Raw genomic sequence first — 15511 nt, 5'->3', positions numbered from 1 at the left:
AGACTGGGTAAATATGCCTTAATTTTGGTCCATGGCAACTTGAACTTTAAAAAAACAGAATCCCCAAACCGCCTTATACATCTCAATTCTTCAAGAATACTCCAGGGATAAGTGTGTAGAGGCAGAAACATTCTCAGATCCTCTTCAAAAAATGCTATTTTGTATAAAATTATCTCTTTTGTAGTGACATGATTTGAGCTACCTCCATATCAAAAGCAGCTGACAACTTCAGAAGGCCGCATTAAAGAAGGTTTAAGCAGAGCAAAGCTAAGGCAGTTTTCATCTGCTAGGTCAGGTAGAGAGACATCACCGCGCACATAACCTTAGAGAGATTGGGGACTGGCCGCCAGTGAACGGCATGTGATGCCCAGATGGAAGGTGCATGTAAACTGAGGGGAGAGAAGAAACCACATCAAGGGTGTCTAAGGAACACTGAAAGGCTTTGAAAGCTTCGAAAGTCTTGCCTCTTTCTCTGTACCTTTAATTGTGGCTACCGTCAGTGCATTTTTGCCACATGCTTTTAAAAGAAAAAAGAAATGGTTATTTTCTTAAGTGCTAACAGACTTACTTCTCTTTCAGAAAATCCACGACTCTTTTGAAGTCAGCCACGCAGTATTCTCTTTTCATTTCCATGAGCACCGTGTCAGAGGCAGACTGGACCGGTATGTGCAGGAAAGCATAGACTCGGGGATGATTGAGGATTTTTGCCATTTCCTTTAAAGAGATGGAAGGAGAAAACATTCATCATTTTCACAAATCAGGGAATGGTTTCCCTTAGATGAACACTCACAAGTGCTAAACAAATAGCATAGCTGAAAACAGACCAATCAGCTAGGATCTCAGAATGAACGTCACCTGCATCACTCCAGGATGACAAGTGGGAATTTCACATTGCTTTTGGAGGATTTCATGTAAGAGTTATATCCTCATGGTCACTACCTCTCTTAGGTGACAAAACAGAGATAAACGCATGTAATGTCTGAAGAGTAAAAAGGTTTCTGAGTACTTCCAAATAAATACCACTCTTCCCTTTCCTCAAAGCATTTTCTATTCTGCCTTCTTCCATTAGCAGGAGGAACAGCAATATTTAAGGCGAATTGTCGAAGCCATGCGGTCCTGTGTACTTGAATAAAGTTCCCAAATTCAGAGTAAGTCAATACTTTTTTTTTTTAAATACCTATGACTCCCCTGTTTTTTTTTTTAACATTTTTTATTGACTTATAATCATTTTACAATGTTGTGTCAAATTCCAGGGTAGAGCACAATTTTTCAGTTATACATGAACATACATATATTCATTGTCACATTTTTTTCTCCATGAGCTACCATAAGATCTTGTGTATATTTCCCTGTGCTATACAGTATAATCTTATTTATCTATTCAACAATTTTGAAATCCCATATATCCCTTCCCACCCTCCGCCCCCTTGGCAACCACAAGTTTGTATTCTATGTCTATGAGTCTATTTCTGTTTTATATTTATGCTTTGTTTGATTCTTTGTTTGTTTGTTTGTTTTGGATTCCACATATGAGTGATCTCATATGGTATTTTTCTTCCTCTTTCTGGTTTACTTCACTTAGAACGACATTCTCCAGGAGCAACCATGTTGCTGCCCTGTTTCTTTTTCAGGTAGTTAGTGAACACTTCTGTTTGAGTACTACCATGCAAAAGGCATGGTATCAGACAGTGAAGCCAACCTGGTCACCTCCTGATATCTGCCTTTCAGCTGCGGAGTTCGAAAGAACAGAAATCAGGGAAGAGCAGGAAGAAGAATCTGTCTTGCAAAGTTAAAGAGAGCAAACTGGAGTGAAACACATGAGGAAATCCAGAGACGGTTTTAAATTCCTCCAAGGATATAAAGTGGGTAGGAAAAAGAGTGACAAAACGAAAACCGGAAACAAAACCATCGATGTGAGCAATACGTAAAAATGTGACTAATTAACGGCCCATCAATGGCGGGGAGGGAAAAAGGTTGGGAGGAGGGAGAAGGGGAGGGAGACGGGTGCGTACGAGCGCAGAGTCCAGAAGAGATAAAAATGTCCAGAAAGGGGTTGCCCTTCAACAACCTGCATGTGTCCCACGGTTCTGAGTTTTCACAGTCCTGCACTAGCAGTTCTATTATCTCACTTCATCGTTAGAACAATATTTTGAGGGATTTTACAGAGTCAAAGAGCCACCTAGTTCCACAGTGACCTCTTAGCTATTCAGGGGTCAGTCATGCATTTTTATCACCCGTGTCCTTTGATCCTCCATTTTCTTTCCACCGACTATGAATGTTAGTATTTTCACCAAAGTGGAAGAAAAGAATGACTAATTCAAACCACTCACCTTCTTAGCAGCTGTTTAAAAAAAAATCCTTCAGACTAAGAAATTCAAACAACCAAATGACATTACTCATGGATATTCTTTATCTACCTTCTCTACCAGGAATTTACAGGTAGATAACCTTGTTATATACAGATAAATAACTAAACTGAAACTGGAGTTGATGAATATTTTATTTAGCAGAAAAATAAGTAGCTGACACATTATCTGAAGATGTCCTTCACAAAACGGTGACATTTCTTGTCTGGGTATTTAGTCAGAAGGCTCTGCACCTCCTCACTCAGCATCTTCCCCGGATAAGGCTGTGGGAGGCAGGGCAACCTTTATCACTGCGCACTCTATAGTAACTGTGTTGGCCTTCTGTTTTGATTCTCTGCCTTTCAGGTTTTTCACACCTGAATATCAAGATTCTCCAACAGTGGAAGGGAAAAAAAAATTGTACAAAAAAAACTTTGTTTTCTAAAGGGACAGGACTCAGCTTTAACTAACTTTCAACATACATGCTGCGGTAAAAAAGCAGTACACCTTAACAAATCACACAATTTGTGAAACAGAATTTCACTCAATCTCTGTGCCTTGGTTTTCTCATCTGCAGAATGGAGATACTAGTAATACCCACCTCATAGGGCTGCTGGGCTACTGCGAAAATTAAATAAGATAATCCAGTACGTGCTTGTATGTAAGCACTCAATATATAAATGGTATAATGGTCTTCTTCTTTGGAGAGTAAAGTTCATGGTAACATTTTCATACACATTATGGGAACTTACCAATAAATAAAATAGCTTTTCAACAATGTAATTCCCTTTACTAGTAAGTGAAGGAGCAGTAACTTGTACTGATTTGCAAAAAATAAATTTGAAAGGGGTTCCCAGCAAACATGACCCCGGGCCAGAAAGGGCAGAGCGGTTTCTGCTGGAAACACGCAGGGCGGCCTACTACTATAAACAGGATGCTGTGCAGATGAAGTGCTGCCTTGTTACAGTGTGGCAATTTACAAATTAAAGCGTTAATAGCTAGCAAGTAGGATAAATCTGGTGGGTTTTTTCCCTTTGGCTCTCAAAATAAGATTCCCCACTAGTAATTATCTACAGCTTCATACTACAGACTTTGCAACTTTATAATGGTAGGCACTAGAACATAAAAGTGAAAAAGACCAAAAACAACTTGCCCCTTAATCAAAGTCTGCATTTCTGCTACGAAAAGGATCACAACTTAACACAGATTAATGTATCCCAAAGAGACAAAGCACTTATTTTCTGCTTCGTTTTTCCTTCTGTCCTTCTTCTCACTCAGCACTGTTGGTTAAGAATAACCTCTTGTCTCCTCCCCTTTAAAAATTCTCTATTTTTAATGTTCAGCTTAGAGTTACAGGTTCAGTGCAAGAGACTCCTCCTTCCTCTATGACTCTACAGCAGTCTGTTCCTGGCGTGACCGAAGTATTTCCTTGGTACAACCTTGCAACATGATAGTGAGCCTGTAACATGGGAGCTCGAGGAGAACAGGGGTTGTTTTCCTCATCTCTCTGGATCCCTGCAAGGACTAGCACCGGGCTAAGCACACTGCCGAACATGGACAGATACGTGTGAGTCAGAAACTTCATCAACCTGAGAAGAAAGACATTCAAAATACAGCTGCTATTTGATAGGAAATCAAATTTTCAATTAATAATAGCTCCATTTGGCTAAAGCAGGTTAAAAAAGCACTTATTAAAGTAGGTAAACAAGCATATAATCAGCCTGCCTTCATTTTTGGAAGTGAAAAATTATCTATGAATATATAAGTAAATACATACATAAGTAAAGATCAGGCACTCTATAGGTAGTCCCACCAGGGGCTGTATTTCTAAAAGGCTGTTGGAGCTTTGGATTGGAATCACAATGTATATTCTTACTGAAATAATTTATAAATGGGGCACAGGGTGCAGGTTAACCAAGAATGGCAGCCACAAGCAACCTGAGGCTCTGAGCTGGGTAAGAGAGTCTGCAGAGACAGGCAGGGGTGTGAGGGCATGTGTGCACACAGGTGTGTGTAGGTCTCGTGTCTGTGAGCACATGCGCATGCCTCTAGAGGAGTGCCGGTAGTACTTAGCATAGAAAAGGTATCTATTTTAATAAAAAGGTCATTTTTAATTTCAGGGTTGATGGATCAAGGCTGCTTAAAATATAGATGGTGACTATTTTATTGGCAAGGGCCAGAGAATGGCTAAGAGATCAACAAAACATTATTCCTGGCTGGTGTTTTCACATGGAGCTCTCCTATTACAAGCTGGTAATCATCTTGGTGTTGGTTAATTTTTAATGAACTTGAAAAGCAAAGATAAAAATAATGAATGGAAACAGGCCTACTTTTAAAAAGCAATCTTATGTATGGTACATTTTTAAAAGAAATGTTAAACCTCATTTTTATCGCCTTGCAGTAATCAAATTAACCATCGTATTCTTCCTGGTTTTGAATATATAAAACTGCTTAACAAAGTCACTCAGTGTGTGATACTGTAAAATATATTAATACTTGCATTCAGATGTCTCTGCGCTCACACTGACAGTTACCAGTCAGAAGCCCTCTCAGACTGTAGCTTTGTTAGGAAGTATATGCATATTTAAAAAGCTAAACTTTACATTGTTATGTTTTTTTCAACTAATCTAAGATATATGATGAAGCAATAAAAAAAAAAAAGACAACCTATATCATTACCATTAAGCATTTTAAACACAGTATGAGATATAACTCACAATCCATATAATTCACCCATAAAAAGTATGCAATTAAATGTTTTTTAGAATATTTACAATATGGTATAGCTTGCCTGGAAAATTCTTATTTATCATGCAAAATTAAACTCCATTCGGAGTGAAACCTTCTGTGGCCCACGTAACCCTGTTCTACTCCTGTAACTGATACATACTTCCATTCCCATATTTACTGTAAACTGGTTAAGAAAAAGGATTCAGCAGTCTGACAGGCTTAGGGCCTATATCCAGTTATCCCACTAACTGCTCTTCATTCTGGACATATATATTTTAAATGTTTCCAAGTGTTAGTTTTCTTCAGTTATAAAATGACAATGTGTCAGCAGAAAGCATTAGGCTATGCTGTATAACAAATAATCTCAAAAATCTCAGTGGCTCCTAACAACAGAAATGTAGTATGTGCTCATGCTACATCTTTGTCATGATTAGGCTGAAGCTCTGTTCAAGTTGCCTCCACTTCCAGACTCAGGGTGTGCAAGAAGCAGGGAGAAAAGAGAGACATACTGAGACAGGAAGGAAGGAGGCAGGGCACAGCCATTGAATGAATGACACAGCAATTAACACCAAGATGATAGAAAATTCAACTCCCATTAGGCCTTGAGGCCCAAGATGGTGGGAGATTTGACCAAGTAATAAATCTACTTTTACTCAGCTGTGGCTCACTCTTGAATTCTTTCCTGCATGAAGCCAAGAACCCACACTCGGTGGGGCGCATCCCAGGGACTCAACCAAGACCTGAGACATGGCCATCCTCTTGCCCCACATTTTCCTGTATCAATACAGAATCACTGGCTTTAAACCTTCTGCCCGGAAATAGCTCCTACCACTTCTGCCCACATTTCACTGACCTGTGCAAGTCACATGGCTACTCCTGAGTTTAAGTAGACAGAGATTCTAATACTCCCACAGGGAGGGAAACCAGAATATTTGGTAAACAGTGATACAATCTACCACAGAAGTAATAAAAATATCTACATCAGAGAGGGAGGGGTCAGACGAGATACATATCAAGTGCTCAGCTGAGTGCCTGACACAAGTCAGTGTGCCCTCATCAAAGCAGGCAGCTCTGTGTTTACATGTTTATAAAACGCAGGGGAGGTTACTGCCGTCTTTGTACCCCCAATCCCAGAAACATACTTTGATGTTTAATAAATGCTTGCTTAGCTGCATCATTTTACATACCAAGCAACTGCAACAAGAGCAGTTAAACCATTAGAACATTCTTTCTACTCTATACCACCTAACACATGAAACAAAAGTCCTTTAGTTAGGCTCATTTGGGATAATCAGACTATACACAAATGAGAGTTAAGTATTTTTCCATCAATCTTTTAACATCTGCCTTTCTACTGGATTCTTTAACTATTTCTATCATGTTTAAGAGAAGCCCAAAGAAGAACTGTCTATGCTCAATCTAACGGGGCTGCAGGCACTATTCCCATTAAACTGACCAGGTATTGATTTGTTCTTTTAAAGAGAGTGTTTGGTAGACAAGGTCTTTTTTTTAATGGAAAAAAATTAAAACATGTACCTGTTCATATTATGTAATGTTTGAATCACAACAAATTGTACTGTTAGCTTTCCTCTTTGTTACTTTATTTTAAAATGAATATGGTAAAATTTACTTTTTCATGTATGTTCAGTTTCATGAAATTTAACCTATGTGTAGATTCACAAAACCATCACCACAATCAGGATATAAGAACTCTCTTTTGATTTCTTCTCCTTAGCAGAGCAGAATAATAATTTTAAAGTAAAATCAAACACTGATAATATCAGTTGAAAATAAATGTGTGTATAATCACAACTCTTAGCATTTCGACATAGTATTGATGTATATTTTTATCTTTGTAATGTAAAGTTTGATTATCGCCTCTGACACTAAGTTGCCCCTGACACTTAGTTGCCTCTAAGATGATGTGGTGATGGTAAAGGAGCACTGGAATCCTTTTAACATCTCTATGAAAGCTAATTAGAACAGACATTTTGTCTCAACTTATTTTAATGCAAACACTGAAAATGTTAACTCTTTGCAGTTTAGAAGTGAATTTCCTGTTCTAAGTAAGTTATAGAGCAAATGTAAATTAGAATCTGTTCACAGTTATCTACTCCTTTTCATTTGGGCTATAAGGATTGGAAATGTTCTCTTTTTATGCTTCCTCCTTGACTTTCTGATGCCATTAATGATAATTTATTTTTAGATTGCTGAGAGTAAATGCAGGTGCTGGTAATTCACTGAGTGGCAGTTACAGTGTCATTAATGAAGCAATGGGTGAAATATGACTCTGGTCTTATTTTATCTTGACTTACATGACTTTGGGAGTGTTGAAGGTGACTCTAAAATAGGATCTCCTAAACACAGGCACTGTCGTTTTGACCTTCACCTAGAAGTCTTTGTAGGATTCATTCCAAAATAACCATGTTGCTTAATCAACTGGGTCATTCAATCATTCATTCATTCATGCAACTCTAATTTAACTATTTAAGCACCAGGCATTAAGCAAGGAGACAGATCAACAAGATACACTCTTGGCGTATGAGCATGCATGGTAAACTGCATGCTGTACAGTGTGCACTGGCACAGACAGTAAAACCGCCTGGAACAGCAGTAAGTAAAATAACATCACATTGCTACAGCAGGGATGAGCGTGAACACACTGTACTAAGTGAAATAAGCCAGACACTAAAGGACAGACATTGTGTGATTTCCCCCATGAGGTACCTAGAATAGCCACGTTCACAGAGATGACGGAGAGAGGCAAGGGGAGTTATTGTTTAATGGGTATAGAATTTCGGTTTGGGACAATGAAAAAGTACGAGTGATGGGTAGTGGTGATGGTTGCATAACATTATAAATGTACTTAATGTCACTGAACGGTACACTTAAAAACAGTCAACAGGTAACATACGTAAGATCAAAGGCTGTGTATTTTGTAAAAAATAATCCAGTGACCTGTCATATCAACTCTGCTTTTTTTAGCCTAATAATATCAATTTTAACTTTAAAAGAACATTTAGGAAAAATAAGAATTACATTTGGAGACCACTTAATGATTCTCTAGTTCTTTATTCTTTTATCAAATATATCAACTGTTAACATTATTCGCTGGAATAACTTTAAAGAGAGAATTGTTCGTTTGAGGTTTAGACTTACAGATCTTACAGACTTAAAGAGGCTAAACCTGTTACATACTTCCAAAATAAAGATGCATAAAGTAATTAGTGTACATAATATAATGAAAAAACACTGCTCTTTTTCAAAATGAATATTTTTCTGTGTTATAAAGTAATATATACTTATTTTTGAACTTTTGGAAAATAGAAAAATAGAAAAGAAAAATGAATCACAGTTAAAGCAATCATTGTTAAAAGAAAAATTCATTACTCTTACTATCATCTTGAAACATTTAAATTATAAAACTATATATGATACCACTTGGTGGGTTCAGAAAAAGTAAAATGATTTTCAAAGACCAAAAGATTAAGCTAATAATATTTCTTGACAAATACATCGTTCAGTATGAACTTAATTTCTTCAAAAATGAAAGAAGAAAACCTTTCTTCTAAGCAGGGTCCAAATCACCCAGGCACTTACACTCAGGGGGCTAATAATGCTTTCACATTAGCATAACAGGAGAGAAATCTGAATATGAAAACAACAAAGGAGAATCAGAGATAAGAATCAGCAAAACAGCTTATAATCATTCCCGAAGAAGTGATTACCACTAGAGTAATGTTGTCCCTGGAGCTGTGATGAGAGAGCAGAAGTAAACAGACAAGAAAGAAATCTCTTTGTTCAAAAAGACACAAAAATGAGAATGAAAGTAAAAGGAGAAAAGAGAGATGGGCAAGTCTTTCCCTACTCTCAAATTTATTGTAATATAAGGGGACTCTCAAAAACATAGACTATAATTGGCATGATTGTTAGAGGAAAGAAGAAAACTCTCGGCACTCTCCAAATCACAATACTGTGAAGTGGTACAGCAGCAGCAGTAACAGTAGTAATAATGGTAATAGCAGGTAGCATCTTTATGTGCTAGACATCTTGCTGATTAACAATGAAATCTGAGGGCGTCCCTGGGTACAAAAGCCCCTCTGTGTTCCCTCTTGTTTGTAGGGGGGAAAAAAGGTTTTATTCCCCTCGGCCTTCCCCAAGTTCCAAAGAGTAGACTCCAGCAACTACTAACTAGGGAAGTGAGGGAACGCAAAAACAAAGGAAAAACAGTCAAGCAAGAGCAGTAATAATAGCTTTAACAATAAATAGTTCAGTGATAAAACAGTCTTAGTTCTTCCTCAAGGGATACATAACAATCTGAACACATTATCTTTGAGCTGAGCCGCAGAAAGTGAGACCCACACCCAGGTGGAGGATGGTGATGACATGCTGACCATAAGCATGTAGAATGGCTAGAACCAGAATGTTGATGATTAAGATTCCTGAAACATCACCCTGTTATATCACCATCAACTAATCAGAGGAAAGTCCACAAGCTGCAACCCTCACCTCAAACGTTGCCTTTAAAAATCCTTCCCTGAAAGCCATCAGGGAGTTCAGGTCTTCAGAGCATGAGCTGCCCATTCTCCTTGCTTGGTGCTCTGCAATAAATGCTGTACCTTCCCTCACTGTAATAGGGTGATGGCAGACTGGCGTTGCTGCGAGTCAGGTGAGCACTCACAAGTAACAACACGCATTATCTCAATTAAATTTCTGAACAAACCTAGAGATTAGTTTTACTGAATCTAAGACTCAGAGAAGTGAATACCTTGCTCAACGAACAATGGTACAGCTGGAGTATAAACACACTCACACTGAGCCTTGAAAGTTACCAGAATAGACCATCCAAAATAGGCCTCTTTGGCATATGGATTATTTGGAGCTAGAGGCCACTGAGTATCAGCAGACCCAGGAAACCTCTAAAACCAGGAAAATTTCCATTTTTAAAGGAAGAACTTGGGAGGGGGCTGTAAATATGGAAATTCTGTACTAGGAAGAGGGGAACAAAATTTTAACAATTTTAACACCCCTATCAATGGTGAAGGCAAGACTTGAATATGTGTAACAAACTTTCCTAAACAATCCTCATTTACCACATTTTTTCTGGTCACCGTCCCAGAACTTGTCACCCAGGAGCTCCAAATCCAGGTTCTTTGGTTTTACGCATAAGATGTACATAAACCCAAGCTCTAAACACCCTTTTGGGTTACTGATTGCTAGGTGCTTCCATGCATGTAAGTTGGAAGCACATGTTAATAAGCTTCTGTTTTTCTGCTGTTAGTCTATCTTTGGCCAGTCTAACTTAAAGAACTTCACCTGGAGAACCCAAGATGGGTAGAGGAAAAGATTTTCTTACTCCCCGTCACTCTGCTCCATCAAATGTATCTCACAAAAGTATCAGCCGATTGATCAGTGATCCTCCTTAAACCTAAAATCATTCTTGAGAGCAGCACTAATTCTCGTGATAATGTTAAATAATAATAAATCATTGCTGGAAGCAGGGCTGGAAATAAGCAGTGGAGAGTTGTCTCCCCAAAACAAGACCAAAAAAAAAAAAAAATCAAAGACAATTTAAATATTTTGCTTTGCAAAATTCTCCTTACGTCTGATTTATTAGAAACGTGTGGGTTTTTCCCAAATGTCTCAAAATGCATGAATTAAATGGCTCTTATTATATTACTTGAAATTAAAAGATAATAAATTAATAGGATCTTTACACTCTTGCTGCTGAATAATACGGAATTTGAGCTCAAACTGATAAATGGGTGTATAATTTTTATAAAGCAACAAAGGGGGCATATTTCCTCCTTGTTCTACTTTAATTGTTCTCCCTTGGTAAAACTGGCTTCTCTTGTCAGTTCTTTAATTGGAGCTGAAATGAAAGCATTTCCAGTTACTGCATAGCAGGCTACCTTGTCTAAGTTAAGAACACCTTGTCAGAATATTTTCTGAGATTCTAACCTGCTGCTTTTTTAAGTGCTGTGGTTCCAAAGTTACAGGATCACATAGCTTGTCTAGCATGTAAAGAAAGATCAGGAAAAACTTCCATTTGATGAGCTAAATTTACCTTTTTAGACTTGGGCTATATATTTCTTTTAATGCTCTGTTATTTTTTAATCAAATAGAAGTTAAAACCCTATGCAATCCAAATAGATTTCTTCAGATCAGAGGAGAAAATGAAGATTTCTATTTTCCTCCTTTCTGTCAAGGTCTGGTTTCTACAAATACAAAACTATGATGCACTTTTTTTTTGCAAGGTTGTACCTAATGATAACAGAAGCAATCACTTGATTTTCAGATTTTCAGATCTGAATGTTGTCATTTTTATAGGATTAAAGTATTTTTTTGTAAAAAGGTAACAGAACAGGTCTTGAACTTTATCTCTCCATAGATCAAGCATTCTATAAATATATATATTATTAATACATTATGTTTACCTGGTTACAAAACTGGATAAACATGGGCTTAAAGAATAATGATGAAGGAGATGGAAGATCCCCTATTATATGCTAAATATTTCCTTCTGTCTTAGGTGAGGAAAATGATTTCCAAAACAATTTTTTTAAATTTCAAAATTAGCTAGAGGTTGAGACTCTAGAAGACAGACAGGAAAAGAAAGAGCTATGTCAAGGAGAGTCTAACAAAACGTGTAATAATGCTGAAATGAACCCTGGTAAAGGGAGCAGGCACCTCCCCCACTTTTCCATAGAATGTTCACATCATTTCCTTTGTCCCATCCTCACAGGGCTCTAAATAACCTCTCCACAGAATTACCCACACAGGCCCAGTTCTTATAGGATATCTAGAAAGAGCTGGGATCATGCTGAAATAATAATAATTTAGTCTGAATAAATAATACTCAGTGTCCCTTGAAGAAATGGTGTCAAGCGGGAGAACACAGTCCAGATGAAAAAATGTCTCCCAGGAGCAAAATTAACACTCTGCAATGTCTTCAGCTGAGTGAAATGAAGACAGGAAAATCCAACCCCTTAGAGGTTTAAGGATTACACGTTAAAACTACCCATTAAAAATTAAAAACAAATGGGATACTCCCATCTGGGTGTTTGTTTTCCCCTTAACAAGCCATTGAATGACTTTCCCGAGCACTGATTATATGGATGATGTTTAAAAATGAACTCACTATGGATGAACGGATAAAGGAAATGTGGTATATGTATACAATGGTATATGTATTATTCAGACAAAAAAAGAAGGAAATCCTGCCATTTGTGACAACTTGGATGGACCTTGAGGGCGTTATGCTACGTGATATAAATAAATCAGACAGAAAAAGACCAACACTGTATGATCTCACTTATCTGTGTAATTTAATAGAATTCACAGACACAGAGAACAGATTGGTGTTTGCCAGTGGCAGGGATGGGAGGGGGTGAAATGAATGAAGGTGGCCAAAAGGTACAAACTTCCAGTTACGAAACAAGTAAGTACAGCATAGTGACTGGAGTTACTAATACCCTGTTGTGTATTACTAAGTTGCTAGGGGAGTAGACTTTAAAAGTTCTAGTCACAAGAAAAAATTGTTAAATATGTGTGGTGAGAGATGTTAATTAGACTTATTTCTTATTCTTACCACTTACTGTGATCATTTCACATTACATACAAATATCAAATCACTATGCTGTACACCTGAAACTAACATGTCATCTGTCAATTATATCTCAGTTAAAAAAAAATGAACTCTGTACTTCCTTGTCAAAGCATTACAACCTTCCCCTGCTCAGAGTTTCAAAACCTCTCAATTTCTCACCTTCATTCACCACACCCCATTAGTTGCTATGTGTTTCTTAAACATCTCAACACTCAGAAGTCTCTGACATTTGCCCGTATGTACTGCCTTACCATGACTTTGTACTATCCAGGTCACACTCTTCTTTCTTACAAACCATAGTTTAAGTGTGGACCCGTAGACGAGCGCAGGGTCTTCCTGGAGGAAAACCAACTAGCAGGCAAGGGTCATTTGAAAATGAATCCATTTCCAGGTCTTTAATTTCCTTTTGTGCTCTTGCCTACAACCGATCTGTCTATGGTCAAGGCTTCATGCAGGCCTCTTTCACACCTCCTTCTCACCTTTACTGAACACCTTCAGGTCACCAAGCAAAAGCTGTGAAGCTGCCTTTTTCAAAGCAACATAAAGAGTTCCCATGACTACCACCCTCACCATCCATTTCATTAAAAGTAGTGTTTCTATTAATTTCTACATTTATGCTTAATAAATATTTATACTGTTTTTGATGAATTGTGTACTACTAATAATTTAATGACAATTCAAAAAAGTGTTTTATTTTTAAATACTTAGAGCCCCATGGTCACAATTATGTTTTAATTTTTAACACATTTTGATACAGAGGATGGTAGAATGATCAACCGAAGACTTTCAAGCTTAAAAATAGATATTAGATAGAATTCTGTGGAGAAAATGGAAATTCAAATTCCAGATAAAAAAGAAGATGACATGAAATTTCCTGTTTTTTTATGTTTCACTGAATTCATTTGAAAGAGTGATGTAACAATTCTATTTTATAATTCTCTATGAGAAATATGAGAGATGACCTCTTCTGCAACTATGTTAACTTACAGTGAAAAAACATTCAATGTCAATCAAAAAATGTATGAGGTGGCACATGATCTTAAAAAGTTATTTTGGGTTAATACCAGGCAAGAGTTTCTATACCACTCATGGGTCTACAAAACAAAGTCCTAACATCTGAGTGTGGCATTCCACTCCCCAGGACTCAGGCTCCTTTCCAGTCTCATCTCCCATTTATGGCTTTCCCCTCTCCTCCCAACATACACCGACTTTCAGAAAACACATTTTCACTCAAAACAGACCTACTGTGCTTTGCCTAGAACATGCTCTGGATGTGTCACCCCTGTTCAGATGTCACCCTCAGCTGGAATGCAACTCCCCACTTCCAAGCTACCTACCCTAAACTAGCCACACCTCATTCATCAATTCCTCCTGTTTCCCAATGTACACAAAGAACTAATAATTTCTTTTCAATTCTCATTTAGAGCACTTTGTATCTCAACTAGGCAATTCTTTATTTTAATTAACCCCTTGCTTCCCCAATCAAATATTTGGTATCTTTTTGCTTAATAAAAATATTTGGTATCTTTTTGTTTAATTGTTGAATAGCAGTTAATTTTACCAAGAGCCAATGTGTTTAAACAAGGCCAGCTGAAGACTCCGAATTCACAACTCTCATTTTGGCTTTTTCAATGATCTGGCACAACATAATGATTCAAGATCTGTATATATTGCAAAATGATCACCAAAATAGGTCTAGTTAACATCCCTCATCACAGTGACAATTTTTTTTTCTTGTGGAAAGAATTTTTAAGGTAACTCTCTCGGTAACTTTCTAACATACAATACAATACAGTGTTATTAACTATAGTCACCATGCTGTACATTACATCCCCAGGACTTATTTAAAACTGAATGTTTGTACTTTTGACCATTTTACCCATTTTGCCCCCTCTCAACCCCTGGCAACTGCCAATTTGTTCTGTTTTTATGAGCTCTTCTTTTTCTTTAAATTTCACATAGAAGTGGGACCATACAGTATTTGTCTTTCTCTGTTTGACTTATTTCTCTTAGCATTATGTCCTCAAGGTCCATCCAGGTTGTTACTTTCTTTATCCATTCATGCACTGATGGACATCTTACTTTTTATACAAAGAATTTTTAATGAAGTTAATCAAAGTAATTTGTCATCATTTACAAATATGATAGAATAATGATGAGTAGTATTATTAAATTATAGGAGCCTAAAATTAAAGTCATTTTTAAGATAAATAAGATACAAGGAGGTCACATGACAAAGCCAGTGGGTTGAAAAGCGGAGGATACTGCTCAAATACTAGCGAGTACTCAAACTTATCTTAATTTCCCTGTCCAAAATAGATTTTCTAAACAAACTCCACATTTGTAAACAATAAAAAATTCCACATTCACTAGCCATTTTACTATTCATGTCTCTCAAACAGCAACCAATAACAAGATGATGATTAAATTCATTTTAATTTTTTACTCAACATTAAAATGTACAACATGATATAGACACTGCCTCAGTCCACTTCAAAAATAATATACTGTACTTCATCACTCAGTAATAAAACTATTAACTGACAGCCCAAGGAGAACATGAAAACCTGCTAGTCTCAAACACAGCTCAACTTTATAGTTATCTGTATGTCTAACCTCACATCTGTTTCCTGTTTATACTTTCACAAGGTATTCTGCGTTGCTTGATGTAATTATTTATTCTGCAGTACGTAAAAGTACAATACACGGCCTCCTCTAGTCCCATCTGGATGTAATAAAGGAATCAAATTTTGAAATCGCAAGACTGGGAAAGGAAACTTCTACCTTTAATCGTAACAGAAACAGAGGACTGGCCTTTTCCCTTCAC

General features: G+C 37.2%; 1 protein-coding gene across 6 annotated transcripts in view; it reads right to left on the bottom strand.

Moving 5' to 3' along the window:
* CDKAL1 (CDK5 regulatory subunit associated protein 1 like 1) overlaps positions 1 to 15511 on the bottom strand; it is a 538667-nt gene that overhangs the window by 186989 nt on the left and 336167 nt on the right. For all 6 annotated transcript variants that reach the window (XM_010980113.3, XM_010980118.3, XM_010980114.3 and 3 more), the window contains one exon: positions 569 to 714. In XM_010980113.3, coding sequence (XP_010978415.3) covers positions 569 to 714 — 146 coding nt within the window. The remainder of the gene's footprint in view (positions 1 to 568; positions 715 to 15511) is intronic.

The sequence above is a fragment of the Camelus dromedarius genome, chromosome 19 (genome assembly GCF_036321535.1).
Source record: "Camelus dromedarius isolate mCamDro1 chromosome 19, mCamDro1.pat, whole genome shotgun sequence".
Taxonomy (NCBI): Eukaryota; Metazoa; Chordata; class Mammalia; order Artiodactyla; family Camelidae; genus Camelus; species Camelus dromedarius.
Note: the sequence above shows the minus strand (reverse complement) of the source record. Positions and strands in the feature narration are given on the sequence as shown.